Below are 12053 nucleotides of genomic sequence, written 5' to 3' on the forward strand. Positions count from 1 at the left end.
TTTTTACATTTAAAGAATTAAACCTGACTTCAGTTACATGTTTACAAAGAATAATTTATTTGTCCCAAATTAAATGCACACTACAATGTGGAATATTCTTAAAGCTGAAAGTTGATTCAACTTTTATTTCGTATCCTCTTTCCTAAAATCGTAGTATGGTAAGGACCTTGCAGTTCACAAAAATTAAGGAGACAATGTTCCAATACTGGAGAAAAGTCGTGAAATGATTCAGTGAATTGACAAATAAAATATAGGAACTAGTAAGTGGGAAATTTAGCAGCTTTTTTGGTGGTATTTTGATTTGGGAAAGTTTTTTCAAAGAGCATGGGCTGGAAGGAAAAAACATACAGAGATTTAACGCAAAGAAATATTGTGCCAAAGTAAGTCCATTCTTAATTGACTAATTTTCAGAAGTAAGAGATTGTCAATAATAGACTAGTTCACAGAAGTCTATCCACTAAAGCAAATGGTTATTGGTTGGTTAAATGTGTTTAAACCAATCCTGGTATTTACTTGTTACTATGACTAAAGAACTGTCATTTCTTGATTAGGAAGATTCAAAACCTGTTCTGGTGGCTACTTTCGTACCATAATGGCCACTGGCCAATAATTTTTTTCTAGGAGTGTGGGAATTTTGTATTCTCATGTTATCCCCGACCCATGGAAACTTTTAGAATCTTCTTTCTCTGTCCTTAGTATACTGAAGTTTTGTAATGATGAGCCTTTATATAGGCTGTTTTGTTTTGTTTTGTTTTTTAAATTCCACTGTTGCATCATGCTGAATGCTTAGGAGACTTTTTAGTCTGGGCACTCATATTCTTGAGATCTGCCTTTGATTCCTGACTTTTTGTCTCCTCTCCCCCGTACTTCAGGAATAACTATTTAGTCTACTCTCTCTGCTAACTCATTTACCGTTTGTGTATCTCAGTGGCCGCAAATTCTTTCTGTAAATGCCACATAGTAAATATTCTAGGCTTTGCAGGCCAGATGGCCTCTGTTGTAGCTACTTAGCTCTGCCATTACAAGATAGCAACCACAGATGATACGCAAACGAGTAGGTATGGCTGTATTTCAATAAAATTTTATGTACAGATACAGGTAATGAGCTGGATTTGCTTGCAGACTTGTCCTCTATCCTATTCATCTTTACCAGAATGTTAGCTCAGTTGAGGGCAGGATTTTTTTTGTTGTTCATCGGGTATATCCTTGTACTTGGTAGGAACTCAGCTACTTGTGACTCAAGGTTGTAGGTGGTTCATAAAAGGGAAATAACATGTCTATCACTGCCATCTTGTAGCCAACAAAATGCCTCTTTGTGCTGTTTTTCAGCCCCCCTCCTTTTTGTTGATAGAGTGAATATTTTATTGTAATTGAATTTAGGATAGGGTGAAAGGTCGTGTCTATAATTCTGCAGTTTCTTTCTTCCTCTGATTGTTACAAAGAGCGCTTCTAATAGCGTCCTTTAGTAAGGCTGTTCACAGAATGCTCCATAGTAGTATGATATGGTAGTCATTTTAAATAAATCTATCTGCGTGAATGTGTTATTTGTATAAGAAGCACATGAATACAAAGATATTACTTAAGAATTCCTTTTTTTTTCCTTTAATAAGGTACTAGCTTTTACAAGATTGCACCATGCGTGAGTATAAGCTAGTCGTTCTTGGCTCGGGAGGCGTTGGAAAATCTGCTCTGGTAAGACATTCTCGCTGTACCTAAGGTTTTCACTCCAGGACTTGTTTTTCTGTTGAGTTTTTGGTTTTGCATATTTGTCTTTATCTGTTAAGGTGAAATCTCATAATTTTAAAAACAGCATATTTTTCTTGTAATTTTAGTCAACTTATAATTGTTTCTGGGTAAATAGATCATATTCTCTTTGGAACAGTGGTTGCAGACCAGTATGAGATATGTCACAGTACAGTTTGGACTAAAGAGTGAGAGCATGTAAATGTGTTGAAGGTCCCCATTTCAGAGCCAGATAGGAATACATTTTGGTCTTTCTCATTGTGAGTTGGCTTATAAGTTTTATGTTACAGAAATTAAATAAAGCTTATTTTTGAAGTGTTTTCAAATACAACTTTTGACTATCCCACTGTTTTCTGTATCTAGGAACAGTATAGCAAGAAAGAAGACACAACTTGAGGGTGGTGGGTGGGAAAGGGGGAAAAACTTGGGGAAAGAACTTGATGGGTATTTCAGAGTTTAGCAAAGCCCCACAATAAGACAGATTGACCATCATACTTTGCCACTTAGAATGAACACCTAGCACAGAATTTGACATACTTGGGTCAAACTGAGAAGTGTGTACAAGAGGGATGAGCTGCTTTTTCATTTGTAAATATATCCAAAGTGATGGGGAGGTGTCTTCAGTGTGCACATATGGGTGTACACAAAATAATTAGTCACTTTCTAACTAAAATTCATGTTTAAACCCTTAAGACTGAAATAGGAGCTATTTAAAATTTTTTAAATATATGCTAAGTCTAGACTTACCAAATAAGGAGCATGGTGATTATTAATTTTTTTTTTAAGCTTTCTAAGGTAATATTCCCACAACATGTATATGTTCAAATGCAGTTGTGGGTTTTTTTTTTAATAAATGATGTAACTACTTATATGAAATCAGTAGTTTAAAATGTACAGATTTGAATTTGTTCTTTTTCAGAATTATAATGGTATGTTAATTTTTTGCAGACTGTACAATTTGTTCAAGGAATTTTTGTTGAGAAATACGATCCTACGATAGAAGATTCTTATAGAAAGGTATATGTTACTTTAGAAGGCCTTTTGCTTTTGAGTTTACTATGAATAGAAATTCTTGCTTTTAGCTTAGTAATTATTGAATGTTGTTTACAAAGTAGGATGAAGAAGTAGAGTTAATTTATAAAATTAGTGGGGAAAGATCACACTTGACTATTTCCTGATATTGCATATTTACCATTTTATGAGGATCTTAAACAGTCACTCTTGCTCTTTCTTATTTCTCTCTCAAAGAATTTTAAGTTTACAGTGACCCCAAAATTGTAATTTGACACACAAACTTTAAAGTTAGGCTATCCATTTCAAGTGGTAACTCATGTTTCTCTCCCCTTCCTGCCCCCTCAAAGACTGACTACTCTCAGGCTCCCTTCTTTTTAACATTAAGATGTAAGTACAGAAATCTCCCTAACCTTCCTACTTACAACTCCTTGAGAAAGTTCCACTGCTCATAATACTAGAAAGGCTTATTTCTGTGTTCACTTACACAGCTTGTGACAATAAAACTTAATGTCTGCAGACATTTTTAATTTGGTAGAGACAGAGTTATCTCCCCATATTAATATAGCAGCCAACCTGACCTTTGCTGCTGTGCAGACATTGTGTTTCCGTTTCTCCCTCTGGGTCCACAGTCTACCAAAGGAAAAAAAAAAGGGAAACCCCTTCCTGCACCCCAGCTGTGAGGCAATATTACTCTTCTTTCCACATCTATAACTTTTCTTCCTAGGAAATGTTAGATGAAAAAGATAACAGGGTATATAATTTATTTGATAATTGTTCTCTGCTCCCTTGCAAACCAGAAATTTTGTTCCAGTATGGTGAAGAGGATGTGGTTATCTAGAGAAATGAAGGTGTACCTAAAGTATGGCAGAGTTGAGATAGAATAACTTCTGATCTCATTGGGACTATTACTGGTTTAAAACAATTTTTTCTTTAAGCTATTTTGAAATAATTTCCTATCCAGAATTAAGTGGTGAGTGATTCATACTGAATTTGCATCTTGTAGATATCCTTGTGTTGAATTGAGAAAACATGGTTTTTGCATCTCATGCAGTTTGGACATCAGTGGACTTTGGTTATCTAGCCATTTTTCCCTCCTGTTTAGTTCAAGTATTACTTGAGATTAGTTGTAAAGTTGTTATAATCTGTATCTCTGTTTTAAATATCATGTTAGCTTTTGTTTGTATATTAGTCTTGTATACATTAAAAAATGAAGCTGTATTTTAATTTCCCCCCCCAGCAAGTTGAAGTAGATGCACAACAGTGTATGCTTGAAATCTTGGATACTGCAGGAACGGTATGTAAACAAAGTACCAGAGTATATGCTCAACTTGTGCAGTGTTGACCTTATGAAATGCTAGTATTCTGTAGACAAATATTAGTTAAGCTTATTTAAAAGTACTGCTTGCATTAAGTCTTAAAGCTGTTTATATTGTTTTATCTTTTTGAGTTCTACTTTGTGTGTGCGCTTTGCAATTGGAGTGGGTCATTTATTGAAATAAGTAGAAAATCTGGATGAAAATTTTCATGGTCTCACTAGTACTTTTTTTAAAAAGTTAAAATATATTAAAATATATTAAATAATGTGGAAAATACTTGAGTGTACATTTATTCCTCATAGGCTGTGTGAAGTATTTTGAATGGTATCTTTCATCCTTCAGTGCATTTACAGACCAGCTAGATTTGTTTGTATCTAAAGGTGAAGGGAAGATTTATTCTGGATATGTGGTATTCATTCAACTAATGTTTGAGTACCCGATATGTGCCATGGACTGTGTTCTTACACTCAAAGGTTCACAATCTAGTGAAGGAGGGAAAGTGTGGGAAAATGGCAAAATATAGGTAAGCATACTGGTGGACCCCACAGAACTAGAGCATTGTGAGCTAGCTATGAGTAACGTGGTGATTCAATTTGGGTACCTTACATATTGTGATATATTAAAAAGCTATGTATAAGTAGCTTTTGGAGACAGGACATTTTTGTCTCATTAGTACTTATAAAAATAGTGCATTTTTACTTATATAGAGTATATTTATTGCACATAAATCTGCTTTGGTGTATTATTTTTAAATAAAAGACATTGAAATACCAATTTTTCAAATAGCCATGAACTGTAATTTTAAGAAATTTTACATAATGCTACTGCATTCTTCTTTGAGCTCTAATTATAGACTTTGAAAATTGTCAAACTGTCAAAAAATCTTACTGTTTTTAAATGATTCTTTCTTCCTATTGTAGGAACAATTTACAGCAATGAGGGATTTGTACATGAAAAATGGACAAGGCTTTGCATTAGTTTATTCCATCACAGCACAGTCCACATTTAATGATTTACAAGATCTCAGAGAACAGATTCTTCGAGTTAAAGACACTGATGATGTAAGCTGGCTTCATAATAAATATATTTTATTTCAAACTCTTATTGTAGTGATACCCAATTTAAAAATTTGAACTTAAATCCAATTCAAAGTTCATGTATTTTGGGGTCTTTTGTTTGTTTTTCAAAAGCTTTTTCCTTGAAAGGCAAAAACATATCCGTAACGTTATATGTAGTGTAAAAAGTGAGAAATAACCTTCTCTTCCCGTGTAAAATAAATTTTATACCCTTTCTATTTTTAAATCATGCATTTGGTTGAGAGGAAGGAGAGTTGTTGGTGGCAGGTATTACTAATAGAGCAGTTGATGTTCTGGTCATATTTCTGGTAGATTTAAGAGCCTTTTTAACAAAAATCAGAACAACATGAACACATCTCAAGCAACTATGACAGAGAAGGAGTACAATAATAATCATTTTAAAAGGCTAGATTCTAAAGTAAATTGAAGTATACTGTAATGCCCCTTCACAGTATACCATAATGGAGTTTAATCCCTGTTGGAAACTTCAAAAGGATTATTTTAATCCTCATCACATTTATATATAAATTGAGCTTGCATCAGAATCACCTGCAAAGCTGGTTAAAACAGATTGCCAGGCCCCGCTCCCAGAGTTTCTGATTTAGCAGATCTGGGATAGGGCTCAAGAATTTGCATTTCTAACAAATTTCCAGATGGTGTTGGTGCTGCTGGTGTGGGCACCACACTTTTAAGAACTTTTAAGAAACTATGTATAGTTTAATTATAGCAAATATTTTGAGAGCTTGTGGGTACATACTATGCTGGGAAATGCCGCCATTTCCTAAACTTCTGAGGCAGAACTTTGGGGGACCCTACAGCAACCTCAGTAAAGTTGTTTAACAGTGTCTCTGGTAGATGATGTAGTTTTCTATCCATTGCATTAAACAAGTATTTATTAATATAATACTATATGTCTGTTCCTTAAAAATCCAAAATTTGTAATTTTCTAGTTTAGATTTTTTCCAAAAATTTTTTAGAAAGCCAGTCTCTAATTGATTAATAGAAGTTTTGCAGAATAAGTATTATTTTTCCCTATACTGTCCTTTTAAAACTACAAACATCGCACATATCCAAACACATGACTAATATGGTCTAGATTTTTAGTAAATTAATACGATTTTGCTTTCTGGCTTTTTTACATAGAATATATGAGAAACTAAAAATTCTACTTTGGAGGCTTTACAAATTTCTCTCTCCTTTTTGTGTTACAAAATTGAGAATAAGTACTTGGTAAATACATGTTAAGAAACCAGAAAATTTGAAATTGATTTAAATCCCTTGGAGAAACATTTTATAAAATTTGGAATATATTGGCTTTTATGGCATACACTTTTATACTTTCTTTTTTGTGTTTTGTTTTCTAAAAATTTCACATGAAAGATTCTTAAATTAACATTTTAAGGCTTTCATATTTAACTGTAAATTTTATCATACATTATTAATTTAGTATTTTTCTCTGGCATAATATAAAAAGTAATCCTTCGAGTTGACTCTTAGAATTTTGATTTGAATTTACATAGCATATTTATTTACTTATTTACTTTTACCCTTTTAGGTTCCAATGATTCTGGTTGGTAATAAGTGTGACTTGGAAGATGAAAGAGTTGTAGGAAAGGAACAAGGTCAAAATCTAGCAAGACAGTGGAACAACTGTGCATTCTTAGAATCCTCTGCGAAATCAAAAATAAATGTTAATGAGGTATGGTAAAATGTAACACTTGATTTGGAATTCATTCAAAAGTAATGGAAAATAATGTGTGTGTTAACACAACTCCAAGTTAATTTGTACTCAGGATGCTTTGTTGATCAAATAGGCAAAAGTTTTACATTAAATAATAAGCGATGATGCTATGAGTCTCTATTAAATGCTGGTACAGTGGAATTTACTGTAAAGTAAAGGAGGGCTGGATAGAAGATGATAGAGATGGAGAAGACAGATTTAGTCTTCAGGTATGTGAAGGATGTTATATAAAAGGTGAAGATAAGTTCAAAACAGTATGAATGGGTCTTGCCTTGAAGAGGCTTAAAGTCATGCTGTAGAATAAAGATACATAGAGGTGAAGAAGAGTAAAGGATTGTTCTCTTTGGATGATGGTAAATATCCTTACTGAACTATGATCTCTGAAGCTCTTTCAACTCAGTATTTATTTTAAAGAGAACAATTTTAGCCCCCTCCCCCCCAAAAAAAGAAACAGAAAAGAAGTTGGTGATTACAAGATTACCTGGTTTTACTCTCATTCTTTAACTGAACAGAATATTTGCTCTCTGAGGTTCATTTATATCCATGGGAATTTCACTTTTTTCATTTTACTCTTTCATTTTTAGTTTTTGGGGATGTATTTTCCTGTAATGTAAAAAAAGTTAATATGTTTGCAGATCTTTTATGACCTAGTGCGGCAAATTAACAGAAAAACTCCAGTGCCTGGGAAGGCCCGCAAAAAGTCGTCATGTCAGCTGCTTTAATATACTAAATGCGTTGTAGCTCTGAGCCAGGTATGTTAATTTATCTTTTCCTCTGTTTTTGATTATTTGTTCATTTTATTCCTCTTTCAACTTCAACTTCATTAAGAGTACTCTGTCGAGACAGCAAGTATAGAGTTTTCTGTTCTAAAAAAGAAATGGATACTTCCTTTTTCACATATCCATGAATTAGTATGATATTCTAGTAATTAAAATAATTTCATTTGTACATCATCATCAGAAGTAAGGTATTCCACATAAGTGGAATGAGTTTATCCAATATATATTCATGCCTCAGTGGGTCACTGGTTTGTGCTGACGGTACAGTGATGACCAAAACCAGTCTTCTCTGCTTTCTTCTTTGTTGCCTTAAAGCTAAGTAAGGTCTAGAGGAAGAGTTAAACAAAAATTGTAAGATATGATAAATACTATTATAGAATAAATTAAATATAGTACTGATAATAAGAACTCCTGGCCTGTCACGTGCCAGGTGCTTTGAAGTACTGCCTATATATTAACTGAATTCTCACAGCAATCCTATGAGGCAGAAATGACTATAATTCCCATATTTCAGATGAGTGAATTGAGGCAGAAAAACATTGTTACCTGTTCAAGCCCTGCAGTTAGTAAATAGCAGAGCCAGAATTGAATCTAATGATCTGAGTGCATGGCTCAGAATTTAAACTCTGGACTGGCTCCCAAGTCCATAATTAGTCACTGTCCTGTTATGGGTACTAGTGGAGCACTTAACTGGGGTACCAAACCAGTCAGATGTGAACTGTGGATCTGGGGAAATCTTACCAGATTAAGAGACACCTAAGTTGAGGTCTGGTGGGTAAGTAAAAATTGTGTTAGGGGATAAAGAGTTCCCTGGCAGAAAGAACCACAGATACAACCCAGAGGTGAGACAGCAAAGGAAAACTGAACATACAACACTGTAACACAGCTTTTGAAAATACTCATATTAAATGAGTTAATACTTGTCAAGCAGTTAGTTCAGTGTTTGGGCACATGGTAAACCCTCATTTATTAGCTGCTGCTCTTTGCCAGTTATCATTAAACCATATTTTACTACACTCTTACCCTTGAGAACTTGTGATGTTTGTGGCTCTCATTCCTGTGTTAAATGGCCCTATACCACCGTAGCACTCTGATTCTGTATCTTTCTAAAGTTTTTGTCCCTACTTTCCATTTAAGGCTTTCTATTTAGAGATACAACCTCTCATTTTTTATATCCTCTCATTTCCAACTACGTGCCCATTCTTAAATGCACATGTGCTTGAGCTCACACATTCCCATTTGTCCTTTCCAAGTTGCTACATTCAGTCTGCTTGGATTTAGAAAACTTAGCACGCTCATTGAGACTCTAAATGAGGACTTAAAGTTCAAAACATTAGCGGAAATTATTTCAGCAACCACATCTATATCAACAACCTTTCTGGAGCTTACAACAAGCCTCATTCTCAGAAAACCAATTTTAGAAAGGAAATGTATTTTGTTTTTGTTTTTGGCCCAGGCATGTATGCAGAAAATCATCCATAGTAAATAAATAGTTGACAGGCAGTGAGTTCTGATTTTACTTTCTTTTACATCACTCTCAATTTTTCTAAGTTTAATTAGGTAAGATTTTATCGTAATAAGTCTCTTTCGACATCCATCTTAAAGTTGATAGAATCTGTTTAAATTTAGAAATTACATAGCTGTCAACTGTAAAGAGTCATCGTGAAATAAATTCCATTTTGTCAGCTTCACTGAACCAGGTTTTTAGCCACTCTATTTGAAGACTAGGGAAGAAAAGTCTTGATTTTCTGATACTAGAAAGCCTGGTTAGTTATGCATTCTGTACTTGTGATGTAATCCTAGAATTGTAAACACTTAACAGGATCACCCATTTTGTTAATATTGCTTTCTGTCTTATAATCCTAATTCTAATAAAGTTGACCTGATGTAAAGTTATAATGTGGTGTTTGGAGGGTTCTTTTTTTGTTGTTGGGGTTTTTCGCTTTTAAACTTTGTAAGGCGGTACACAGAAATTTACACTAAGGTATATTCCCTTTTGTACCTAAAACTTCCATGACTGACTTTCAAAAACTCAGCAGAATAAATGAAATCATTCCAAAAAAGATGAAAATGTCTACTAATGCTTTGCTGTGAATTATGGTACATTGATATTAGTGTAATGACAAGTACAAGAACGTGTATTATATTTATTTCTGACACTTTAGCACTGTTTGTCTTAATATGTCCTTTGAATCTTAATGTTTACAACCTATGTTTTCAGTTACTTTAATTTTTTCCTTTTGGCAGGTCTGAAGAACTGTTGCCCAATTCAACAGTGCCAGCATTCCAACTTTGTTAAACCTACCAACATCTTAAATGGACTTTCTGTGGTGGTACCCTTTAAGAGGCGGATGAAAGCTACTTTATCAGTTTGCACATTCTAATCACTTTCCAGTATCACAAAAGAGATTTTTACTTATATAATAGTCCTAGAGTATGCTGCTGGTAAAACCAGAGGCTACAATCCAGTATTACTGCTAAGAGACATTTTTCATCCACCAATGTTGTACATGTATGAAAATGGTGTACTGTATACTTTAACACACCCCATACTTTGTATTGGAGAGTACAATAATGTAAATCCTAAAAGCACCACTATTTTAGCATAATAAAAGAAAGTCCAAAGAGCTCCTATATAGACTACTCCAGATAACTTTGCTTCTTTGATACTTGTAGCTTATTGTAATTTTTTTTAAGAAATTCAAGGTCATTATCATTGTATTGTACAAATAAGCGCTTTGATTAACACAGCTATATAGTTTTTTTAATTTTTAAAAAACCTGTGGAGACAGTGATTTTGTCTTTAAATATGATAGTCCTTTCAGTATAATGTCTTAGATTAAAGACGTTGCCTTTAATATCTGTTGGGAAGGAAATGTCCAGACTTTTCAGATCTCTTATTATGTGTTTCCTTTTTTGTTTACATAGGGAACAATGTTTATAGTTGTGTGTACAGTGGGGGTCTACAACAAGAAGTGTATATTTTCAAACAATTTTTTAATGATTTAACAATTTTTGTAAATCATTTTCAGGCTTCTGCAGCTGTAGATTCTCACTGTGAATCCCTTGCTTGCTCATGCATAAGTGTATTTGCAATACCAAATATACAGGTTTAGTATTTTTGCCTGTTAGTGATTGTTTCACATGTGTAACGTTTTGGTTGAGATGTTAAATGGTGGACGAGTACTGTGGATGTGAATGTGGGAAGTAATTTTAATCATGTGTAATTGGTCACAAGGCCTAAGTTGCAGTAACTATTGCTGTTTTATTTAACAATGCCTTGTTGCTTTGTATGCATTAATGTTTGGGTGTAAAGATTGTGTGTCTATCCAACAGGGAGCCACAGTATTTAAATTGACCAACCTAATGTTACAACTACTTTGAGGTGGCCAAATGTAAACTAAAAGCCTTAATTAAAGTGGTGCAATTTTGTATAACTTAGCATCAGTAGTTCAATAAATTTGGATTGCCATGCAAGGGCTTGCATTATAATTACTTGCCACTTGAATGTGTTCTGTGTAATGTTTAACAGTGCTAGTAAATAAATATGGGTTTAACTTCTTTTTAAATGTAATAGGTGCATTTTGCATAGCATGGTTTCATAACTTAACATTTGGGCAAGCTAGACCGATTCATTAATTATAGAAATAATGAGTAAAAAATGTCAGATATTTTTCCTAGTATTGTTTGAATATCCACATAACCATCTTTTAAATTTTTCCTTTGAAAGAATTTTTTGTAAATCAAGCAATACTATTTATGAACATATGCATTCTGGGTAATATTCAGTAGCTCTTTGAGGTATAGGAGAAAGAATTGAAAATACTTTGGCAGATGTTACACTTAGGGTTTTTTTAAATTATAGGGTACAGTTATATTTAGAGTATTATGGTTATAAAAATCTTTAAATGACGTGGACTCAGGTACTACTATCTTTTTATAAAATGGGTCTATCCTTGTCTTTTGTATGCTCTAATTCAGTTCTTTTTTGAAATTTGTAAAACAAAGCTTAACTCAGACTCTCAAAGTATTTGCCAGCCACTGGAGCATATCAGCAATTAATTAGTGATACCATCTGATTTTGAGGTGTCTGGTAATCCCCTGAGTACTTGGTATTTGAATGGGACATTTAAAGGCCTTCATTTTAAGAAGAAAAAAGTCTTATTCCTTACATATTTAATTCACAGAGTTCTGAATATTTAAAGGTTCCATGTATCTAATGAAAAAAATGTTTCTTTGGAATTGTGGAGCACTAAAATCACTTCAGTTTATTATGTCCTGGTACATTCATTGGCCCTCTTTGAGGGCACCACCATTAATTCAGTTACCTTTAATAAATGTTTGTTGCCTACCAGCTCCGTGCCAGGCTGACTTCTGGAATCTT

The 12053-nt window shown here is 33.7% G+C and overlaps 1 protein-coding gene across 2 annotated transcripts in view; it reads left to right on the plus strand.

The window, feature by feature from the left end:
- The window catches only part of RAP1B (RAP1B, member of RAS oncogene family), a 40510-nt gene extending 29349 nt beyond the window's left edge, over positions 1-11161 (plus strand). For both annotated transcript variants that reach the window (XM_072973044.1, XM_072973045.1), the window contains exons 2-8: positions 1611-1692; positions 2692-2760; positions 3995-4051; positions 4994-5134; positions 6705-6848; positions 7526-7642; positions 9917-11161. In XM_072973044.1, coding sequence (XP_072829145.1) covers positions 1636-1692; positions 2692-2760; positions 3995-4051; positions 4994-5134; positions 6705-6848; positions 7526-7612 — 555 coding nt within the window. In that variant the 5' untranslated portion in view covers positions 1611-1635 and the 3' untranslated portion in view covers positions 7613-7642; positions 9917-11161. The remainder of the gene's footprint in view (positions 1-1610; positions 1693-2691; positions 2761-3994; positions 4052-4993; positions 5135-6704; positions 6849-7525; positions 7643-9916) is intronic.
- Positions 11162-12053: the final 892 nt, after the last annotated feature.

Source organism: Vicugna pacos, chromosome 12 (genome assembly GCF_048564905.1).
Source record: "Vicugna pacos chromosome 12, VicPac4, whole genome shotgun sequence".
Taxonomy (NCBI): domain Eukaryota; kingdom Metazoa; phylum Chordata; class Mammalia; order Artiodactyla; family Camelidae; genus Vicugna; species Vicugna pacos.